This window comes from Coturnix japonica, chromosome Z (assembly GCF_054131305.1).
Source record: "Coturnix japonica strain WE chromosome Z, WE-NBRP24, whole genome shotgun sequence".
In the NCBI taxonomy this organism is placed as follows: Eukaryota; Metazoa; Chordata; class Aves; order Galliformes; family Phasianidae; genus Coturnix; species Coturnix japonica.
The window spans coordinates 64,359,133-64,383,682 of NC_140702.1; the positions used below are offsets into that span (position 1 = coordinate 64,359,133).

At 39.2% G+C, this 24,550-nt stretch overlaps 1 protein-coding gene and 1 long non-coding RNA gene across 14 annotated transcripts in view; one reads left to right on the forward strand and one right to left on the reverse strand.

Annotated features, from left to right (window-relative positions):
• Positions 1-7,939, reverse strand: part of SPEF2 (sperm flagellar and cilia associated 2) — a 64,747-nt gene extending 56,808 nt beyond the window's left edge. For all 9 annotated transcript variants that reach the window (XR_014939732.1, XR_014939733.1, XR_014939734.1 and 6 more), the window contains exons 1-7: positions 7,824-7,939; positions 6,966-7,068; positions 5,467-5,719; positions 4,104-4,274; positions 2,700-2,837; positions 1,960-2,039; positions 327-543 (exon numbers count right to left, since the gene is read on the reverse strand). Coding sequence is in view for 6 of the 9 variants with exons in the window: in XM_085529890.1 (XP_085386016.1) it covers positions 327-543; positions 1,960-2,039; positions 2,700-2,837; positions 4,104-4,274; positions 5,467-5,719; positions 6,966-7,068; positions 7,824-7,881 (1,020 nt within the window). In the remaining 3 variants the exon portion in view is untranslated. The remainder of the gene's footprint in view (positions 1-326; positions 544-1,959; positions 2,040-2,699; positions 2,838-4,103; positions 4,275-5,466; positions 5,720-6,965; positions 7,069-7,823) is intronic.
• A 109-nt stretch (positions 7,940-8,048) lies between these two features.
• LOC146754151 (uncharacterized) overlaps positions 8,049-24,550 on the forward strand; it is a 72,428-nt gene continuing 55,926 nt past the window's right edge. For 3 of the 5 annotated variants that reach the window (XR_014939738.1, XR_014939735.1, XR_014939736.1), the window contains exons 1-2: positions 8,049-8,089; positions 9,903-9,987. This is a non-coding gene — a long non-coding RNA (uncharacterized LOC146754151). The remainder of the gene's footprint in view (positions 8,090-9,902; positions 9,988-24,550) is intronic. The other 2 variants (XR_014939739.1, XR_014939737.1) reach the window with 1 other exon arrangement.

A 24,550-nucleotide genomic window follows, 5' to 3' on the forward strand; every position in this document is an offset into this window, starting at 1 on the left:
GTTCAAGTGTCATTATTATTTTGAGGAAAATTGCAGGCAGACCTACAACTGATTTTTCATCATCTTAGCTCTGTTTTAATTGAGGTTTTATGTTTTACAAGGATGAAGTATTATTTATGTAAGTGTAGTAAGAAGGAATGGAAAACCTTTTTCCTTTCATTTCTTCTTTCTCCATGGAAAAACAAGGCATAAAATAACTTTTCTGGGATAAAGTATATATACCACTTTTTCTTCCTTCCAAATGTTATTAGACCCTCCAAAATAGTATTGATTTGTACTTGCAAACAAATATTTAGGTTACTAATTGTGTGTTACACTTCTCTCACCTCTTCTGCTTCATGTGCTGTTAACTGTTCCATTAACATTTTACGACGTCTCTTTTCTCGTTGTTCTCTAGCAGAGGTATCTTCCTCCAATTTTTTTTGAATTTTTTTTACATAGTCATCATCTGAATGAGTAGGTAATAGCTCAGTTGCTGCCTGTGCTGTAGTTTCTAGGGCTGTTTCTATCAACTTCTGTGTTTGCAATGATTCTTGTACTTCACTGATAAAAAAGATTAAAATAGAAGTTCACTTCTGTTTTTTTAGAGGTATTTTCATGAAGTTGGGCACAAGTCTAACACATGCACAACAGAATTATCTTGAATAGTAAAGTTTATTAGCATTGAGATTACCCCTTGACACCATTGTGCACCTCCCAACCACTGCTGAATCCAGAGGAAAGCTTCAGTCCTTACATAACTAATTGTCATTTACTTCATTTGCCAATATTTAATATGGAAACAAATTCTGCAGAAACACAAAATTAGGATCATTTGCAGAATATTAAAGCAAGATAGGTTGCTCTTTAAATATATCCATACACTCTGAATACAATTTCTCTCATAGTTATTAATCAGGTTTTGTTTTTATACAGAAGTACTCAAAGCAGTATACCACCCTCCCAGAATAAGGCACACGTATCAATAAAGGTGATAGAATGGCTATTCTGTCTACATTTGTTGCTTGTACAACAAAATTCTAAGGTGTAAGTTTATTTTGAAAAGTATTACCACATATATACAAGAGCTGTTCTGAAAGTAATGTCTTCTGTTTTACTATGCTGATTGACAATGTCAGAGACAGATTTTGGTGGTAGATTTTGAACCTTCCCACCAATATCGTGTTACACTTCCTGGTCACGAGACAGATGGCAGCAGAAGCGCAGTCTGACAAAATGGCATCTGATATGGAACTATGTATGAAACAAAGATGCAATTGAATTCCTCCATGCAGGGGGAAAAAAAAAAAAAAAAGAAAAGAAAAAAAAAAAAAAAAGCACTAATTGACTTTCATCAAAGTTTGCTTCACATTTATGGAGATCAAATAGTGGATGTGGGCACAGTGAGGCAGTGTGTGGTGCCCTTCAGCTGTGGTGGCAGCGGGTCACAGATTTTTTCAAACACAGCATTCAGGATCTTGTTGACCACTAGCAGAAACCCATAGCTGAATGGTGGTGACTGTGTTGAAAAATAGCTGCTGAGAATTTGCTCTATCAAATAGTGCTATCGTGCTCTTTGTTTTAGCTTCCACAAGAAATAGGAGGCGTTGCTTTCAGAGTGACCTACATACATCCAAAACCATTCCCTACTCTCTGCACATCTGATATTACAGGCTTGATGACTGTAATGAACAGAGAATAAGAGATGCACTTCATGTCCTTTATTGCCATATTGATGGTAAAAAGGACAGAAGAAAGGTTAAGCCATTCCTACAAAAAATATGGCTTAAAACATTGTAACAGCAGAAACTGGTGCTTGTAGTTGCAGAGCTGGCAGAAATACAGACAACCTCTCACAGGAGAATCACAGTTTAAGCAAAGAAAGACCATATATTTTCTTCAAGTAGATGTCTGCACAGATAGCAGACACTTACGGCTAAGATCCTGTCTGAGATTAATAATTGAATACTCAGATATTACCTATCAATGAATTGGCTGCGTACTTCAAAAGCATTTCTTATCATGGACTTCTCAAAGTTGCTAATCTCCTTGTAAGTGTCCTAAAGAAATAACACAAAATTTAATGCTTCTTTTATCTTCACTAAGCAACGTAAAGAAGCTTCAACTATTCACAGATTAAATAACAGGGAATTAGTTTCACATCATGTTAGTTCAAGAGAAAAGTTTACACTGAAAACATATTAAACATTAGATAGATAAAAGGCAAACAGTTCCCTTCTCTTAATTTCCCTTTTCCATTTATTTCCCTCTTATACTAGCTATACCTATGTTCACTAAAGTTCAGTTCTTGCAGCTATCCATTTACAGGGAAAATTCAATTTACAATGGACTCAAGCAATTCATACAATTACTCCTAATCAGGGATTTTTGAAACAAGATATTCTGTGCTATGTTCTGCTTTAGATTCAGTATCTTGAATTAGTCACTAATAATTACTAAATTAACTCTGTATGCTCTACTTTTAAAATAATCTTTTAAAATAATTGGTTTATTCATTAGTAACTTCATCTGCCATCAAAACAAACTTTTCCTATTTAACAAATGTCAGAATCATATTTTGCCAAATTTTCACTGACTGAGGCTACTATATAATTTTAAGTGTTATATGAGGTGGTACAAGTACAGAATTATTAATTGTAAATGCTCCTAAAAAACATCCTTTCAAATTCATACAATTACTATTAACAAAATATAGTTACCTCTGCTTCTCTTTTCTTCTTTAGCAATTTTTTTGCTTCATTAGCTTTTAAGGTGTGGCTTAGTGATGGCTTTGGAACTTGTATAATGGCTGCTTGAATCCGGGCCATTATTTCATTTTGTCTTCTTCCTATGAGATGCTGAATATTCAACATGTGCTCAGGTACTTGAATTGAAATAATACGTGCCATGCCATACACTTCTAATATACCACCTACTTATCTATGAAGTAAATGTAACTAATGTAACTAACCCAAAATGGAAAAAAAAAAAAAAAAAAAAAAAAAAAAAAAAAAGCAGCTTGATTAAACAACTTTTCTTAAATGAATCTTTTTAAACGACTTTTCTTAAATGAATCTTTTGTCTTCATTTTGTCTCGCACTAGTATAAAAAAAGGCACAACCATGCAGTTGGACCAGCAATGTTCCGCTGGAGCCTAAAGGCCTGACCATACCCTGGGGTGCCTCAGGCCCGGTCCTACCACCGTGCAAGGGGAGGGGTCATCCCACTCTGCTCTGCACTGTGCAGCTTCTACTTTTGCACTTGGTGAAGTTCTGGGCACCACAATACAAGAATATAAAACTATTAGCATTCAAAAAAGGCCTAAGATGATTGGGAAAGGTCTTCAGGGCAAGACATACAAGGAGTGGCTGATGTCCCATGGTCTGTTCAGCCCAAAGGGGAGGAGACTGAGGAGAGGCCTCATGGCAGCCTACAGCTTCTTTATGAGTGCAGAAGTCAGGGACCAGAGCTCCCAGTAAAGGAGTCATGGCATCATGCTGCCAGAGTTCAAGGAGTGTTGGGACAACACTCTCAGACTCAGGCTTTAGATTCTGGCTTGACCTGTGTGGAGCCAGAAGTTGAACTTTATGACCCCTGTAAGTCCTTTTCAAATCTGGATATTCTATCATTCTATGATTCTAGACATACAAATTACATCTCAAATGAGTCAGTTTAATTTTCATCATGGTTAAATACCCCTCAGCTTGACAGCCAGTTCTTCTATATAAACTACAGCTTGTAGTTTTTCCATATGCTGAAGATATTAGTTCCTTTTCTTGACTTAATCAACAAAACTACACACAGATGGATGGACAGAGGCCTTTGCTTCTACAGATCCCCTTCCTCACATCTTTTTCTTGATTCTTTTATTTAAAAATTAAATACATCACAAGTCTCTATTACAAGAACACTTCAAATACATCCAGCTGGGAAATCTACATTACATACTGTTATTAAGAATCTTTTAACAATATGTTGGCTTTACAACTACACATTAGAGCTTATCAAGTGGACCCTCTTTCTTCATTATTATTTTTTACAAATGTAATGGTGCAGCAGAGAATTATGTACGTGACCTTATGAAAACACTTTCTCAGATGACTCAGCAATATGTAAGCACTCACCTTTTCAGTGTCTTGGGCTTTTTGCTCTTCTTGAGGCTTTAGAGATTTCTGTTGTTCTGAAATGTGCATACGAGCTATTTTATCTTCTACTACTTTAGATTTCCTTTCAAGATGATCTGAAACCTTCTGTGGTTGCATATCAGCATGACGTAATGTTAAAGATTTCAAACGCTTGAATCAAATATCACAATCATAGAGTCAGAAATGGTAAGAAAAAAAGCTTTTAAATACAAATATTTTTCCGTAGTCATTTTGAAATGTCTTCATGTAATAATGCACACAGAACAACTTCTAAACTTGGTTGAGTATTTTTCAAAGAAAGGACCGGTTATACTGAGAAGAACGTGTGGAACTCAATTTGAACAATGTCAAATGAAAACTGAAGAAATTCAACAGAAGGTTGGTTTTCGTTTTTTGGTTTTTTGTTTTAAAATGGAAATGGTGCTCAACAACTTGCCGAAAAACACTGCAAAGTCTCCATCTTTGGAGATTCTCAAAATTGAACTGGACAGGGTCCTGAGGAAACAGACCTAGTCAACTCTGCATAGAGCAGCAAGGTAGCTGGATTATGAGTCCCCTACAGATCCAGCCTCAACTGCTCTGTAATGAACTCTCAGTTTTCTCCATAGAAGCTATCCATAGACACTGAAGGGGTGTCTTGGTTGTTTGGTGCTATATCTGAATTTGTCAGTAAAGTTCATACTTGTAAACTCTTTGCCAGGATGTGTGCCAGGAATTATGTGTAAATATTCAACTGAATTCGATTAATGATACATAGCTTCTTAAAGATTGCTCATCCTGGTAAAAGATTATGGTTTGCACATGCTGAACATTACTGTTGAAGACAAAAATGTCACTAACAGATCTTCCTTTTAGATTCCCCCTTTCCCATTTATTTTTTTCCACTTTGAAATATTCAGCATGTTCTGTTATTTCGCCAGCTGAAGTCTAGTATAAATATACGGGGAGACATATAACTCAAGCAATCAAACCAGCGTGGCCCAAAGCTCAATACAGACTAAATTTCCCTTCAAGTAACATTTGTAACTAAGTATAATGCAGTCTGCAAACTATATCAATCAAATAAGTATAACAGCAGCCACTGAACCACTACTGGTCTTTGCTGCTATTCATATTTTAAGGCTGGAAAAAGGAAACAGAGAAGTAATATGGAATAAGTCAAAACAAAGGAACGCAGAACACGAGTTATCCTCATGAATCACAGACAAACCAGGCAATCCCAATTCCTGTATATGGCACAGGAGATCTTTTAAAAGGAAAACACACAACATGCTTGAGAGGCTCTAGTAAGAGTGGTATTTTTTTCCCTGTGTATTTATTCAAAATAAGCATAATTAAATACCTCTCGAAATGAAACACTTCCAATAGTCTTGAGCCTTGCAGGTGCTGCAGATCTCATTGCTTCCATAGCTACTCCAGTAAGCTTTGCCTTTCTCATTTTTTCTAAAGCAATGTACAATTCATATAAAAGCTTTGTTGCAGCCCCGTGCTTTCCTACCATGATGTCATGGGCCACATTCTCATTAAACTGTACTCCAAGCAGGTGAAGTGTGGGCTCCAGAAGAGAAAAATTGTTAAGCTTTGCATTTGTAGCCCTATGTGATTAAGAAACAAAAAGAATCAAAAAATCAAAATTTAAATATACTTTCAATTCCAACTCTCTGCAATAACCGTGGTCATTACATTTATCTCATATTGGGATATGAGGGGGAAAAAAACAACACAGTGGACTTCCCTGGAGTGTCATAATACACATTTCAGCTTATATTTTATAATGTAGTGACTAGAAAAAATATGGTCTGCCAGGCATAACTCTTGGAAAACAAATAGAAGTCACACTGCGTTATATAAATCTTGATGCATGCACACACAAAAAAAGCTCCTGACAGCAAAATCTTGCTCCAAAAGCTTGGCTAAAAGTATATCATCCACAAAAAGTAAAAATAGCTAGAGGAAAGATCAGTCCATGTGAGCTCTAACCAGTTAAAATACAGGAAATTAAATTTAAAAATAACAAAGAAAATGAAGCTTATCTAATCTTTCAACTCTCACAACACCCTGATGACTTTGAATAGCGTTGAAAAATAATGACTATGGTTCCAAAGAGAAAAAATTATGTTTAAAACTGAAACAGTGGATCACAGATTAGTGCTTCTCTTGGCATCCGACTACTGGTGGAATCACTTGAAATCAGTAGATACACAGGTCAAAAAGGAATAATAAAAAATTACTGATATTTCACAATTAATACATTATCAAATTCAACCAACAACAACAAAAAAATTACTAGCTGAGTCAGAACATTATCCTTTCTGTACTGTTCTATGACTTCACAGTAACTTCTTTATATGAACCAATAAGCTTTTAAGGCCAGTGTAGCATAATTCTACAAAATGTTGAGTTTTAATTTAAAGACCTTCTGGTAACACAGAGTTTATGACATCCCTACAGGAAATAGACCTGTAATTCATTAGTCTCCCTATAACACTTCTTGCCTTGTTTCTTGGTGAATAGAGTTTAACCCAGCTGGTGACTGATCACAGTGTTCCCCAGGGGTCAGTATTGGGGCCTACCCTGTTTAATATCTTTACTGACGATCTGGAAGAGGGGATTGAGTGCACCCTCAGAAATTTTACAGATGACACCAAGGTGGGAGGAAGTACAGATCTGCCAGAGGGTAGGCTGGATAGACTGACTGATGGGCTGAGGCCACTCATATGAGCTTCAACAAGACCAAGTGCTGAGTCCTGTGTTTTGATTACAAAAAATGAAACATATTTCTGAAAGGGAAATAAATATTTTGCCTAATTTCTGTAAGAAACGTTATCCACAAGTACTAACCTGCTCTGTGAAAACTGATTAAAGTTATCCTGAAGACCATATTTGTGTAGAAGTTCTCCAAACAGGTAGCCAGTAGAAAATTCTTCTGAAAGCGATCCTGGAACTGGGTTGTGAGTTTTTTTCCACAAGAAACAAGATTATTAAAGAAATCTGGACATTAATTTTGATAAAACTCATAATGATTTTTGCAACATGCATGTATCAGTGTATTAGTTTTTAATGTATTATTTTTTGCATGTATTAGTTTTTAAGCTACAAATAAATCTGCATTCAGAGCAGTTACTTCGCAGTGTGAGCTTCACATAATCACTTGGCTCTCGTTTTTTATTGCTGAAAGGTAAATTTTGCCATGTCTTGTAGGTCTTTAGGTGATAATTTCTATGTTTTTTTGGTCAGAAGATATACAAAAAGATAACAAAGACAAGACATTGACTCTCCTGCTTTCCTGTGGTAAGCTGCTCACCCATCATGGAGCAGTACCAGCACTGTGCCTGCCACTCAAACTTATTGTGCTCAACTCAAACAAGCGCTGCTTTACAAACTTATTTAAATGCTTTTATTCCCTGGAGTCCTCATTAGCAGGAGAAGCTTCAGCTCCTCCTATCTACCGAGAGTGACAGCACCCTGAGGAAAACTAATGTCACTGGTAAAAGCACCATCACTGGTAAAAGCTCCATCCTGCACACAGAGCAGCCCCGGACACAGGTAACAGGAGGCCTCGTTGTGGCAGCGCTGCCATGTACCTCGCACCCCTCGGCAGGACGAAGGCTCAGCCTCGCGGTATGCCCCACACTGACGGCCAACGCTGCGGCCCCGCAAGCCGCTGTTCCGTGCCGAGGTATCGGTGCTGCCACTCACCCAGGCTCCGGGACAGCTTCACCTCCTGGTTCAGCCACTCGCTCAGGATCTCGGACATGTCGCCCACCCGCTCTCGGCCCTCACGGCCGCCTGGCGCCGCGTCCCGTTGCCACGGCGACGGCAGCAGAGCGCATGCGCAAAGGAGAGAGGCGGTGCCACCGCTAACCTCCGCGGGCGCGCGCCCCCCCCCCCGCGGGAGGACCGCGCATGCGCGGCAGGTGGGGCGGGGTCGCGGGTGTGGCCGGGGCGGGGAGAGCAGGAGGAAGGTGAGCGCGCCGCGAGCAGGGCGCGTGCACGACTATGGGGTGGTGCGCGGCGGGAGCGCGCAGGGCCGGAGTGTGTGTAACGGGCGTGAGGCGCTGAGTGAGGGGCGGGGGCGGGGTGAGGCGGGGGCGGCCGTGAGGGGAACCGCGCTACGGGAGCCTCGTGGCGGGGGTGGGGGGTCCTGGCTACAGGTGGCTGCCATCCCGATGGGGATCTGCTGCTCTACCAGCCTCGGTGGGCGCTGCTGCCGGGCCGCCCTCATTGCACCCACCGCCTCCTCATCGTCCTCCTGGCCGCGCGTCCCGCTGCTCTTTAATAGGTGTGGGAACCACTTCCCCGTTCCACGAGCCGTCTGCTCGCCGATGAGTTTCATATTGTCTCAGAGCAGGGGACTCTTAGGCTGAAAAACCGTTCTGCTAGGGGAAGGAAATTAATCTGGAATCGTTTTCACACATCAGATCGGCAAAAACTACTGCGAAAGCACGATATAAAGGGGAGGGAATGAATGCCAAACCTGAGATTGCTGGAAAAAGCTCTGCCAAGTGTCAGCGAGCGCTACACGTTGACGGGGCTGTTGTTCCGCAGCCGCTCTTGTGTAAGGCGCCCGAGCCCTCCGTGTGCCAGCACAGCTGTGTGTGCTGTGAGCGGGGCCCGCTGGGCGCAGTGGGGCTGCACCGAGAAGAGCTTCGTGCTCACGGCTTCTGCTCTGCCTCGCTCCTCGTGCGCTCATGTCGCTTTTGGAGTCACGCTAAAATACTTTGCACGGCTTCCGTGCCCCAGTCTTGAAAAGCGTGTTGGAAAAGTGAAGATCTGAAGGTCTAGGAGACTTAAATTCTGTGTTAACATTAAAAAAAAAAAAAACCGTAGTTGATATGATCAAGTTTCCAGTTGCCTTCCAGCACGGCGTAGAATCCTAAGGGGTTATTTAATCTAGAAAAGGAAGAAGGGGATCTAAACATTTTCAGAAATGACAATGGTTGTGAGCTGACATAAGTTGGGATGTCATGGGTTGTTTTACATCCAGAAGTCATCTGAGGGAATCTCTGCGCTTTTTACGCTCTGAGCTTTGAATCAGAGCAAGTTATTGAGTTTTCTCAAAGTAAATGTGTAAGTGAGCCATGGTTTATACCTTGAAAAGGTCATGGTGAAATTAGCCACAGGTGAATGAATCGAGTAACAGAAACTTCAAGAGAGCAAGGTTCTTTTGAGGTGAATATCCTTGTGAAGACACCAAGTTTTGTGTATGCACTAAATAAAAAACACCTACACTTTAAGGGGAGAAGAAACAGTTGTTTCAGTCATACTTGCAGTTTTGAGTGTCTGCCATCTGAGCATGTTTCTGGTATGTCAGAGAGCAAAGAACAAACCTGGTTTAGCTTCATCATGGAATTCTTTCCTCAGCTCCCAGAATCAATGTAAATATTTTAAATATTTAGTTAAATGTCAGCGGCAAATAGTCATTATTTGCATTAACTTTGTATTAAGTTTAGCATTTCTTTCCATGTAACCTGTGACCTTGAAAAGCTGGTACTTAATGTATCTCCAGGAAGTTTTGTGGATATTCTTCAAGTCCTTTAACATAATCAATGGATCCCTCCTACTGGGATATACATAAAATCTAACTTAGCTAGTTAGATTTGGGGGGGGGAGGAAGGAATCTTTCTTATACTTAAATTCAGTAGTGATTTGCTGTTTCAGCTAAGTCTGTCTCAGCCCTTAACCAATTAAAGTATCTGTCTTACAGGATTCAGAGTAGCAGAATGATGTAGTAATCAATTTTTACTATTTTTACTTCATTCTTTCCCTGCTTTTAAGAACTTGGAAAGATGTCTGTGTTCTGCACTGTGAAAGCCGAGTCCACAGATTGTTTGAAGGAAAATACTCGCAGACAACAAGTAAGGTAACTTTTCCCCTAATTCCGCCTTTCCTGAAAACACTGAAATTTTTAAATAAGATAGTTATACATTTTGTGTTCCCTTAATTTCTTACATCTCTGCAAAGAACACCTGTGGTTCTGTCCAGGAAATTCCGAAATGATTTTCTGTACACTGTACATTGGCTTTTGTAGCTTTTAAACACTGATGCTGGGCTGTAGACTGCATCTGAATTTTACACCAAAAAATCATTATTTATTTCAAGCTTCATTCATTGTCCTATGAACTTGCTTTGAGAGAGAAGGGGATTGCTTGTAGATTGTATCTATAATGGTGAAAACGAATGATGACCTCAAATAGCAATCCACCGAATAGAGAGAAATTAAGTGCCAGAGGCAATCTGCTCCTTTTCATTCCTTTTGACCTCCTGGAAGAAACTGAAAATGATGTTATAGACTTTTGTTTTGTTTTGTTAAAAAACTACAGCTATTGTCAATGTTAATTTTTAGTCATATGGATGTGATAGTAGCATGTATAAAGAATAAAAAGGTAAGAATTATGCTTCTAAAGTTATTATAAAAAACACGGTTTTTAATCACAAAAGGACAACTGAAAAAAAAATGTAAAGTTTCAAGATTCTAAATTAGAAAAGGAGTTAGGAGAAATGATATCTTCTTAATACAGTGAAGGTTAAGAAAAGGCAAATAGGGAAATGCTTGGAATTCTTAAATTACTCTTAGACTGAAGATGTGCATGACAGTAGAGGCATTAAATTGATACAATATAATTTGTGTTCTGGGGTTTCCTTTTTTGCAATGGTCGTTTTCATCACTGAAATGGTGTATAAATGGTTTATAAACACATTAGAATCTGGTAACTGTATTTTTCTTGTTTCCTTGCCATTACATTTTTTTCCCACTTTTCCTTCCCTGTTTTGGTTGTTTTACTTCACACATTATTTATTCCTTCTAGCATGATCCAATAATGACATTCTCTCTGAAAATTAGTTTCAACTGTGTTTGCCCTGCTTTTCCTTCTGTATCCTCTGGATCTTCCTAAGAGTCTCCACTGAGGACAAGACCAGGATGAAGTTCTAAGGAAAGGGGAACAATGTTGAGGTTTATGCTCACAGCGTGTTTCCACAACTGTTTGCTGGTTAAATCCCCAAGTTCAGTTCCCATACTGACATTTAAAATTTTGTGATTCTGGAACCCTGTCTGGACGCCTTACACCAGTTTTCTTTGTTACCACAAGGCAACAGCTAATTCAGACCAGATGTCTGCCTAGTCCAGTCTCCTGTCTCTGACATTAATCAATAGCAAATTCTGGGAAAGAGATTAGGGAAAAGTATAGACTAAGACCTGTAGTTACTTCCTCCAGAACATTCTTCAAGGCACCATTGTTTGTGGTTGGATAATTTTCTGCACACACATAAGCTTGTGCAATTAATTACTCCCAGAAATACACTCAGACTGTTTTACAATATATGAAAATATTTAACTTTGGCAGTGATCTGTGCTAAGGTGTTCCATACCTTAACCAAGCGCAATGTGAACAGATTGTTGTGATCTGTTTTGTGAAGTACATTGTCTTATGTGTTTGGATCTGCATTCTGTGCTTTTCACTTTCTATTAGAAAGGGAGATAGCGTACTATTATAGTTCTGTCATTTTTAAGAGATAACATTGAATTGCAAGTTGACCTGATGTTTTAAGACTTTTATTGCTTCCAATAGCTTTATGATCAAGAATTTAAAAATAATGCATGTGTACATTAAGTATTGACTCTTTCAGTGCATTAGGGCAGGGGTCTTTTCTCTCCGGTAAGAAACTGAGGTTCATCAAATTTTATGTGGTCTGATAGTGATAGGACAAGGGGGAAGGGCTTAAAGTAAAAAAGGAAAATTTAGGCAATACAGAGGAAATTTTTAACTAGGAGGGTAGCGAAGTACTGAAACAGGTTGCCTAAAGAAGTTGTGGATGCTCTATCTTGGGAGTCATTCTGTGGTTTAACCCAGCAGGTGGCTAAGCACAACAGTCATTTGGTCACTTCCCCCACCTCCCAGTAGGGTGGAGGAGAGAAGCAAAAAAGAAATGAAGTAGAATTCCTATGTTGAAGTAAAACTGTTTACTAAGAGAAAGGAAAGGAAAATAGTTATGACTGTATGTATGTATGTGTGTATGTATGTGAATATATGTAGCAAGTGATGCATGAGAACTGCTCCCCACCTACTGACTGATGCCTGGCTAGCCTCCCAAGCAGCAGAGGAGAGAAAGATAAACTCCTGTCCCCTTCTAAACTCTCCTTCTGCATGATGTCATATGGTATGGAATATTCCTTTGGCCGGTTTAAGTCAGCTGTCCTGATTCTGTTCCCTCCTGGCCTTTCATTAGTACGAGCTGAGAAACTGGAGATAACTATAAATATCTGTATGTTATCAACATGGTTTTTCACATAGAACCAAAACAGCATCATAACAGACACTTTGAAGAAAACAATTCTGTCCCAGCTGAACTTTAGACAAAGATCAGGTTGAGTGGGCCCTGGGCAGCCTGGCCAGCTGCTTGGCAGGGTAGTTGGAACTAGTTGGTGTGTAAGGTTGCTTCCAGCCCAATCCATTCTATGATTCCTATGTCACATTCAGCTCTTTTTGGCTAAGATGCAAATGTACGCAGTGTGCCAGGTGGACTCTCAGACAAGCCTGCTGTCTTCTTGGTGCTTGGATAAAGGACATCTCCAGGAAACTTCCTGTCCTTGTATGGTAAACAGGTCTGTACCCATTACTGCTTTTTCATGTGGGCAATGATGTATCAGTTATGTGTAGTTCAAGAGCTATCAAAAGGGACTTCAGATCCTTGGGATGTCTGCTAAAGGAATCGAGGATATAAGTCTCTTCTCTGCTTCCCTTAATGGGTAAGGACACTGTAAGAAACAGAAGGATCCAATCTATAAACGTTGGTTTCATGACTGATACCATGATACCAATGCCATAATTTTGGTGAGGTTTTTTTGGGTTTTTTTTTATAACAAGATGGCCTACATGGCACTGGGCTTGCAGTCACCTGATGGCTTTCACCTCTCTCAAAGAAGGAAGACGGTCCATGGGGAAAAGTCAGCAGGGCTTTAGTCTAGGTTGTAAAAACATCGGTGGATAATAGTGAGGCTGCACATAGTAAGTTGTGTGACAGGACAGTCAGGCTAGAGAGACAGGGTGTTAGCAAGGGCTCTCAAGATTCTGCCCTTAGATGTGCTGAAAACACTCTGCGCACTTAAATCTTATGACAATGAGACAGCAGCTGCTGAGGCAAAAGGAGAAGGCAGCAGGGAAATGCAAGGGAAATGCTTCAAAGGCATTATGGAGTTATCCTCCAAGAAGGCAATGAGGCCAGCTGCCCAGCTGAAGTGCTTTTACGCCAACAGACACAGCTTGGAGGAAAAAAAAAGTAAAATAGGAGCTGGATCCACTGAGCTACCTGAAAACTGTAATGTAGTTGCTTTTACTGAAACCTGATGGGATGACTTCCACAACTGAAATGTGGCTATTGATGGCTACAAGCTGATTAGGAAGGACAGGCAAGGAAGGAGGGGAAGATGCATTGCCCTCTACATCAAGTAAGGAACAAAGTGTGAAGAGATGTTTCTGAAGAATGGTCATGAGCAAGTTAAAAGTTTATGGATAAGAGGGAGCAACAGAGAGCCTTGTGGTTGTCGTCTACAACAGACCACCTGATCAAGCAGAGCCTGATGAAGTTTTCTTCCTTCAGCTCTGGGAGAAGTTGCAGGCACTTGTGCTGGGGAGCATCAGCCGCTCTGATATCTGGTGAAGTAGCACTGTGAGCTGTAGGCAAACCAAGAGTCTTCTGGAGTGCATCAAGGGTAACCACTTGAACCATATAGTATCTCTGTCGGGGGGTTGCAATATTGGACCTGTTCCTCACCAATACAGGTGAACTGATTGGTGACATAAGGATTGGAGGCTGCCTGGGCTCTAGTGACCATGAAATACTGGAGTTAGCACTCTTGAGGTGTAAAGGACAAAGAGTAAAATCAGGATTTTAAATTTTAGGAAGGTATAATTCCAGCTTTTCAGGGAGTTAGTCACCAAAACCACCTGGAAACTCCTCCAGGGCAGGGACTGGATATGGTAGGTCATTAAGGAGGCTTTTCTTAGAACACAGGAGCTCTCCATCTTCCAATGCAGGAAGTCAGGAAAGGAAAGCAAGAGACCAAAGAGACAATAAGAGTAAAGGGAACAGAAATTGCTTTTGTTCTGTGGATGCATTGGAACCTTGAAATTCTCAGCATTTCTCTACTTGGAGAATTTTATGTAGAACATACTGTCAGATAATGTTAATACTCTCTCACAGTAGTTATTCATCATCCACACACAAACATCTGTGTTGAAATGTGGCTAAAACCTAAATTTTATGATCATTTTTTCTGGTAGTCATTCTTCTTTTCTACAAAGCAGGCAGCTAAGTACTTAGTATGGTTGAAATGGTTTGTTTTTTTGCCACATGTAGTTGAATTCTATCTGTACCATAGTGAGATACAAATCAAGTTAATGAAACCAGAGATTTCCAGACAGTTCTAAGTTGTAAATTTGTCATTTTATGGGTCTATCACTCTAAATACAATGGCTTGGTATATTCTGAATAGTATTTGAAATTCTCGTAAGACCTAAACACTTAGTGTTTTATTTTGTGTGTTTATTCCATAAATGCTCACTAATTGGGTACTGTTTGTCTTATGTTCTTTACTGTAGCTTTTGTCTTTAGTTATTAAATAATGTATGTGACGTAACTGGGATCATTTTTGCTGCTACTGAAATCTTTTAGAAATGGGAAAACTATTGTACTCTAACAGTTCTGTTCAATTCTATTTTTAAGGTATAAAAGGAAGAATAGCATGTCTGTTCTAAAGTGGAAAGGGAACACAAGTAAGCAAAATGTAGCTAAGTAATTTGGAATTTGGCTGGCATCTTTGCTCCTGATGCCAGTACTTAAAAGCTTTAGCTACTGGTTCTTTCTCATTATGTTGAATGAGAACATTGGTCAAGCATACTGTATATTGGAAATCTTGTTAGAACATTATGCTTTCACAGTTGGTTTTTTAATCTGCAGTTTTTAGCTAATTAGAGTAAAACTGATGATGTAAACAGTCAAAAAAAAATAAAAAGAAAAAGAAAAGAAAAAGAAAAAAACACATTAAAGTGATGTTGATTTATCTAGATGAAAGAGAGACCATGAACTAAAGTGCCAACTGTCTCATTTTAATAATGTACGATTACTTACAACATCATAATACTAATGCAGGAAAGCTAGTTTTCAAAAGAAAAGATTTGTGTAGACTTTCTTTTCTGCAGTAACGAGTATCTTTTCATAAGTTGCCCATTTCTTTGATCTGGGGTCAGATAAGTTTGTACTCAAGCTGATTCCAATAGAGGGTTTTTTCCCTTGGATGCAAGAATATCTAGCTACTGCAACATAGCTTTGTTTAGCCTTTTTTTTGTCTTACTTGTAAGCAGTTTCTTTTTGACTACTTGTAATCTGACTAGAATATTTGAATAAGAATAAACAATTATCTTTAAAATGTTGAAATTATGCTAATAAGTTTTATTTAATACAGGTTGATTGAACACAGGCGCTAGTAAAAGATGCAAAAAAGCCATCCAGCTGTGCATGCTCTAGTTCTTTAAATTTATTTCACAGTATTTTACCTATTCTTTATCTTGAGCAGTGGTACAAAAATTAGAATTTTAAATAAATGACAGTAATTATAACTTAGGACCTTGTGGAACAAGAACTCCCATATTTTTACTGATGGACTTGTTCAAGTCGTACAACAGTAGAGAATATTCTATATTCATAACAGTAGTAAGAGTTCACATCTCTCCCCACAGGGATGGTAAATATCTGCTCCGTCCCAGAAAAATACTGTCTGAATAAGATTTAAAATCAAAAACAGTCAAAATCATTTTTTGAATGTTAGGTATGCACATATATAATGGTGATTATGCCAACCTTAGGAAAACTGAGGATAGACTGAGTATCTATTTGTGTAGTATCTTAGGAAAATACTGATCATGTATCCCCAAAGTTGCATCATTATGCCTGTGTTTGTACTGTGTACTCTGCTTTAGTCTGGACCAAATTCTAAGCTATAAGTAATTTATTTTATACTATGTATTTTTGATGATCAGAGAACTGTAGAGTTTCTCCTACAAGAAGGGCTGAAGAAGCTGGTCTTGTTCAGCCTGGAGAATGCTCTGGTGTAACCTCATTGTGTTCTTCCAGTTCTTTGAAGAAGATTATGAACAGGAGGGAGATCCACTTCTATGAAGTTTGATATTGATAGAACAATGGGGACTGACTTTAAACAAAAAGAGGGGAGATTTAGGTTAGATATAAGAAAGAAATTTTTTACTCAGAGAGTAGTGATGCTCTGGAACAGGTTGCCCAGAGAGGCTGTGGATGCCCCATCCCTGGAAGTAGTCAAGGTTGGTTGGGGCTCTGTGCAGCCTGGTCTTGTGGTTGGCACCTCTGCCCACAGCAGGGTGTTGGAACTAGATGATCTGTAAGGTCCTTTCCAACTCAAGCCATTTTGTGATTCTATGATAATATTATTATATGATTTTTCAGGTCTGGGATGTCTGCCCTTGGGTTTCAAATGCTACTTCTTTCCCACAGGATCAGCTGATTTTCACTGTGTTTTGGCTTTTATGCAGAATGAATGTTCCCAAAGAAATGATCGTCCACAAGTTCTTGTACAGTATCACAGGAGCAGCATTTGTAAGACTAAAACAATACCTAATCTGCAACATGTGATTTTGTTTCTGCCTCTTCTGAAAGCCTGAGTTTGAAATAGAACTGGTCTAGGTATATACTCAAGTAGACCTGTCTTAAGTGCCCATAAAGTGATGTACCACACCACTGTTTCTTTCTTCTCACTGATAATTTCTGATAATAAAGCTTGTTCAGTATCTTCTCTTGTTTTACCTCTCCTGTACAGTTACATCTGTTCTACAACACTGAATGTATATTCTCAGGCTGTACCATTCAAAACAACTCTTTCAAATGCAGATATAGGGATGGTTAATTACTGATGTTAAATGTTTTCTTACACAATAGAAGTGTGAGTAGTAGGTCAGCTAGAGGTTGCTGATAGAATTTATTATTTTTCGAATTCAGTAGAGATTTTAAAGATTACATTCAGTATTATCCTAGGTGGAATACAATTATCACTGCTCATTGCAATTTAATGTATTATTTCATCGCTGTTTTAAAATGAATTTGATCAAATTTTCTGTGACCACTTGTTCTTTGGAAACTTTCTGTGACCACTTGTTCTTTTCTTTGGAAAGGGTCCAGAGGAGGGCCACGAAGATGATCAGGGGGCCGGAGCACCTCCCCTATGAGGGAGTTGGGTTTGTTCAGCCTGGAGAAGAGAAGGTTGCAGGGTGACCTCATTGCAGCCTTTCAGTATCTGAAGGGAACCTACACCCATGAGGGGAGTAAACTCTTTGAAAGGGCTGACAATAGCAGGACACGGGGAAATGGTTTTAAGTTAAAAGAGGGAAGATTTAGGTTGGATGTTAGGGGGAAGTTCTTTACTAGGAGAGTGGTTAGGCCCTGGAACAGGCTGCCCAGGGAGGTTGTGGATGCCCCATCCTTTGAGGTGTTCAAGACCAGGTTGGACGGGGCCCTGGGCAACCTGATCTAGTAAAGGTGTATGTTTGGTGGCCCTGCTAGGCAGGGGGGTTGGAACTACATGATCCTTGAGGTCCCTTCCAACCCGGGGCATTCATGATTCTGTGATTCTGTGTGATAGATAATTAAATACAAAAAGTCTTAGCTTATTCTGTCTCATGATAAGATGAACTTTGATGACAATAGAAAGTTCTTTTACTAAAGCTTATACTTTTTGCAGACACAGCGATACACTATTGCAATCTGCATGCATCAATGTAATCTTATAAAACAAGGGCAGTCCTGATCTTTCTTGCAGAGGAAGGAAACCACTGTGCTATCCTGTGGTTATGTTTGGTTACATTAACATGGAAATCTCATTACTACTGGATGTTGGTGGTCATAGCAATCCCAAATCACCTCCAGATGATAAATAAAGAACACTTAGAGAAGTCAAACTGAACCACATGTATTTTACCCCCCGCTCTTAAGCTTCCTCCAAGTAGTGGAAGGCCACAGTGAGATGTTCCTGGTGCCTTCCATGGCTAAACAAGCCCAGCTTGCTCAGTCTTTCTTCATAGGAGAAGTCTATCCCTCTCATCATCTTTGTCACCCTCTTCTGGACCTGTTCCAACAGTTCTGTGTCTTTCTTGTGTCCAGGTCTGGACACAGTACGCCGGATGAGGCCTCAAAGGGCAGAGCAGAGGGGGACAATCTCTTTTGATGCAGACCAGGATACTCTGCCAGCACAGTGCTGGCTTTTCTTCCATCAGGACCCATCAGTCCTTCTCCATTTGGCTCCTTTCAAAATTTATATTCCCATCTGTACTCATCTCTGGGCAATCTTTTTTAACTTATTTAGGTTCTCATGTGCCTGCTTGTCAGCCATGTCCAGGTCCTTCTGGATGACATTCCTTCCTTATGTTACATCAGCTGCACCATTGAGCTTGATATCATTAGCAAAGTGGCTGAGGGTACACTTAATGCCACTGCCTATGTCTTGATAAAGATCTTGAAGGAGTACTGGTCCCAAGACAAACTCCGTAGGGAGCACTGGTCAACAGCACTCTCCACCTGAACACAGAGCCAGTGGCAGCAGCCTTCTAGTTGCAGCCATCCGACCAATTCCTTATCCACTGCCAAATAATTTGCTCTTCAAACCCACATCTCTCAGATTTAGAGATAAGGACATATTGTTAGACCATGTCAAAGACCTTTTGGCATGGTAGATAGTATCCACTGCTTTTATTTGTCCACTTATTCTGTCACTCCGTGGTAGAAGGTCTAAAATTCTTAACCAGTCTGTAAAAACTGTGCTTTTTCACTTTTTTTTTTCTTTTCTTTTTTTTTTTTTTTTTTTCTGTTATAATGAGCATTACATACATTTTGACAATGAAGGAACAACTTTCAAGGGTTTCACCAATCTGATTTAGGATATTCAGGATGTGTTCTCAGTAGTAAGAAGAGAGTGTGTCTATTTAAGATTAGTGGTTTTGCCCTAGCATTATGATGTCCAGACAGTCTTGTCACTAACTAGTTAGCAATCTGCTGATTTTCAGCAGTCAGAAGAAAATAATGTATTTACATTAAAAAAAAAAAAAAAAGTGTACCTCCTTATGATCAAAGAAGTTAAGCTGAGACCTCTAAAATATCATGAAAAATTACTGAGAAAGACATAATTTGAAGCTTAAAAAGCATGCATATCACAGTAAGTAACAGTGGATGACTTCTTTAGTAGCTCATAAATTTAAGATACACAGAATTTTGATAACAAACAGTTGGCTTACTGTACCTGGTGTTATCGCAGTGTTCTCTAGAGATATATGATAAACACTCTTTGTATCTTTATACAGTATGAAACATGTACTGTATTACTGGCATACTGGTAGCCTGTAAGTATTTCAACATCTGCAAGCTAGTAAATATGTAAAGCAGTACGATAAAATCATTAATAAGCAGGTCCGAGATAGATATTACACAACCATTATTGAAGCAATTTTCATTAAAGAAGTTTTTCTGGGTATTACATGCTTTGGAGAATGAGTGCCACTTTCAGTCCTGGAAGTAATGGCTAATAAGCTTTTATGTTCAAGAAAATTAGAGGGAGAGTCCAATTAATTGTTTTGGAGAAAAAAACAAACCACAACAACCAAAGTATCAATTTGATTAGATTCTTAAGTGTAGAGAAGTGTATCAAAAAAATCAGCACACTTCACAAATAGGTGAAACCGAACTGATGTAAGAGTCCATTCATAAGCAATAAGACAAGAGGGTGTTTGGAGAAGAAAGAGAAGCAATGAAAGGGGCTCAGCTGGAGAAAGGTTATCTATTTCCTTGTTCAATCCTTAACATTTAAGTTATCTAAAAATCTAGTAGGTTTTCGATTATGAGTAATTAAAAGATGATTAAGTTTACCTTTCATATGTCCCAATCATATTTAAATCTCTACACACACTCTTAGAGGCCTAACTTAGGTGTATTTTTCAAGCCCTAGTAAGATGTGTATGTATGCTGTTCTAGATCCTGACTAGAGTAGGCACTTATGGATTTATTTTTGAGATACGGGGCAATCTACTTAAAGGATTTAAGAAAATATACTGTGCTTTTCTTTAATTTTTGGTGTGAGCACTGTAATCACATCTTTTGGTCAGAAGATTTATTTTTCAATCAAATTGTAAGTTTTCTCATATACACATCTTTATGTATTCTTGTCCACAATTTACTGGCTAATGTTTTTGTTGTTGTATTTAACAAATTCAATATTGGTATAATATGAATTTTCCTTATTCTATTTTTTTTTTTCTCTAATATGAAGACTTGTGCCTTATTTATTCCACTTTTTGGTGGGTCCATTTTATACTTGCTTTTTAAAGAAGAGTTAAAGTCAGAGACAGAAGATATTAGTCCTTGCAATAAAATGCCAGCCCGCTAAATTGGTGTGAATTTGACATTTGACATGATTTTGACATTATCAATACACTGGATCTCATTTGTGATAGGTGTGGTCTTTTTGATGGCTTCTGTGTGTCTATCTGTTTAAGTGGAGTAGAAGATTATAGGTTTTAATTGATAGTTATTGCCTGTAATTACTATTTATTGCCTAGCCATGACTCAGAATTTCACTTGCACTAGGATTATGCTACAAGAGCTGTTGATGCCTGAGAAAATGTATCACAAGGTTGAAATCCTATTTTCTAGTTTTTCTTTGTGTGGGGTTTGCTTTTCAACATTTTGTTTGCAGCAGTTCATAGAATTGGGGGCTAATTCTCTGTGTGCTTACTACAGCAGGATACCAAGCTACCTACTTTCCTTAATGTCCTGAATAAAATATGTTGCAATTTATCATTGATTTGCAGACGGTCTATGGTAATTATCACAGCTTAAACTCACATATGTAGATTGTATTTGTTGCTGCCTGAACAGTGTTGCATTGCCAGTTTGGTTACCCAACAGTCTTTTCTTTAGGTTCAGCTTTAATGTTTGTTACAGTGTCATCAAAATTCCTTTCCCTTTCTGCTGTATAATAGATAGTGCTAAGTTTTTCTTACTTCAGGCATATATTTTAAATATTTGATACCAGGCTGGTTTGCAGCATTTACAGTTGGTATGCTGTTAAAATATTTAAAGCAATATTTTGTATTTCAGTGTTAAATTGTAAGATGTTTTTCTTAGAAGAAGTAAAGCTGTCAGTGAAATTACCAGTCTGGTGCTCTCCTATCCTGTCCCTTCTTTTCTGGTATCTATTTCATACTTCTTCCCAGAGCAGTGATTCTCCAACAGTTTTGGTTTGTTTTTTTTTTTGCACTGTACGACTCTTAGCATATTACTTACACTTTTTAAAATATTAAATAAGTTATCATATGTACCTAAAGATTATGTATTAATTTTGACAATTTTCAGACTAAGTCCTGAATTAAATGTTACTATTAATGGATTGTGGGGTTTTTTTTCTGTGTGTTTTTTTGTTTGTTTGTTTGTTTTTTATTACTGAGTTTCTTCAAGAATCTGAGCTTTTTTTTCTGCAAACCGAACTTTAAAATATAGTAGTGGGTAGTCTGTTTGTAGAGACAAATGCACGTCAGCATCACAGAGCTTTTTCCTTTTCAAGCATTGCTGGATTATGTACAAGTATTTTGTTTTGCTTTTTTTTTTTCCTTATATTTCAGAAAAAATATTAGTCACTATAGGTGTGCATGCATATACACTGGAAAGCAGGCACAAACTATAACAGGGAGCAGGCACAAACTAGGACACAGAAGATTCCTTTGAAAAAAAAAGAAAAACTTCTTGTTGTGAAAGTGATGGAGCACTGAACAGACTCTCCACTTGAGGCTGTAAAGTCTTCTCTGGAGATAGTTTAAACACACTTGGATGCTTTTCTGTGCGACATACTGTAAAGAACCTCCATTACCAGGAGGGTTGGACTAGGTGATCTCCAGAGGTCTCTTCTAATGCCTGAAAATCTGAGACTTTATATAAGGTTATCCCTTCGTGAATCTGTACACTGTTTTGTGAGTAAATATTAATCAGCAACAGCTGACTTAGTGGCTTTTGCTTATAGCATAAGAATGAGATGCATTTAGAAAAATAAAAAAGGGACTGATATGGTGCAGCTTACAGTTACATTTCTTCACCCTGGAAGAGAACTTTCTTTTTATCTTCACTTTATTATCATCAAGTGAGAATAGAGCATAAATTTTTGAGAAGGAAAATTCGCTGGCATAAAAGTCTACTTGTTTATTTTTCGACTTTGTTTTTTAAGCATACCATACTGTCATTGGGAAATAAATAATAAATACGTCCTCCATGTCTTTTAAATATTTTAAGTTAGTATGCTAATGATTTTGTTCTTTGCAACTTATTTGTGTATGAGCAACAGTACCTAGGTCAAGTAGTTGATGTAAACTTTGTAATTATTAATGCTATCTCTTGATTTTTTTTTTCCTGAAGATTTTAAAATCAAGGTAAACCTTGCTGTAGACATAGCAATAATAATAATAATAATAATAATAATAATAATAATAATAATAATGAATAACCTTTTCTGACTTCATAAGGAATTATATAGTACCATAGTACCCTAACTCTAACAACCCTCCGCTAAATCATATCTCTGAGCACCACATCTAAATGGCTCTTAAACACATCCAGGGATGGTGACTCAACCACATCCCTGTGGAGCCTATTCCAGTGTTTAACTACCCTTTCTGTAAAGAAGTGTTTCGAAAAGTCCAACCTAAACATACCTTGGTGCAACTTGAGGCTATTTCCCCTTGTCCTGTCATCTGTCACCAGTGAGACCAGCCCCGCACTCGCTGTAAGCACCTTTCAGATACTGGAAAAGAGCAATAAAGTCTCCCCTCAGCCTTCTTTTCCCCACACTAAACAGACCCAGCTCCCTCAGCCTCTACTCATAGGGCTGATTTTCCAAGCCCTTCACAAGCCTCACTGCCCTTCTCCAGACCTGCTCCAGCACCTCCCTGTCCTGTTTGAACTGAGGTGCCCAAAACTGAGCACAGTACTTGAGGTGAGGCCTCACCAAAGCTGAGTACAGGGGCAGGATGACTTCCCTAGTCCTGCTCACCACACCATTCCTGATACAAGCCAGGATGCCATTGGCCTTCCTGGCCACCTGGCCACACTGCTGGCTCATATTCAGCTGACTGTCCATCAGTGCACTGAGGTCCCTTTCCATCAGGCAGCTTTCCAGCCACTCCTCCCCAACCCTGTAGGGTTGCCTGGGGTTTTTGTGACCAAAATGCAGGACTTGGCACTTGGCCCTATTGAAACTCATGCAGTTTGCCTTGGCCTATCAATCCAGTCTATCCAGATCCCTCTGTAGTGCCCTTTCTCCCTCAGGCAGATCAACACTCCCTCCCTCCTTGGTGTCATCTGCAAACTTACTGAGGGTGCATTCAATCCCCTCATCAAGATTGTTAATAAAGATGTTAAATAGAAGCAGCCCTGGTACTGAGCCCTGGGGGACACCACTCATGACTGGCCACCAACTGGATTTAATTCTATTGACCACAATCCTTTGGACCCAGCCATACAGCTAGTGCTTCAACCAGAGGAGCGTACGCCCATTCAGACCATGGGCAGCCAGCTTCTCCATGAGAACGTTATGGGGGACAGTGTCAAAGGCCTTACTGAAGTCCAGGTAGACCAACAACATCGACAGCCTTACCCTCATCAACTAAGCAGGTCATCTTTTCATAGAATGAAATCAGGTTTGACAGACAGGATCTACTATTCATAAACCCATGCTGACTGGGACTAATCCCCTGGCTGACCTTTAACTGGTCCATGATGGTTCCCGAGACTATTTGTTCCATAACCTTCCCACACACTGAGGTGAGGTGGATGGGCCTGTAGCTACCAGGATCATCCTTCTGGCCCTTTCTGAAGATGGGCGTCACATTTGAGAGCCTCCAATCCACCTGGACATCCCCAGTCAGCCAGGACTGCCAAAAAATGATCGACAGTGGTTTGGCAATGACATCCACCAACTCCTTCAGCACTCTAAGGTGCAATCCATCTAGCCTGTGGAGTTGTAAGCATCCAGCTTCCAGAGCAGGTCCAAAGCCATCTCATCATGGATTGTGCAGGGCTTATTCTGTTTCCCATCCCTATCTACCAGTGCAGGGGGCTGTGTTCCCAGGGAGTAACAAGTCCTACTTCTTAATACTTCATGCTTCAGTCTAAATTGCTGTAATGCTGTTTTGTTTATGGAACATTTGGTAGTCATAGAATCATTTAATCCTTTGAGTTGGAAAGAACCTTTAAAGGTCATCTACTCCAACTCCCCTGCAAAAAATGCAGATACCTACAGCTAGATCAGGTTGCTCAGAGCCTGATCCAGCCTGATCTTCCATGTCCAGGGACAGGAATTCATCTACCTC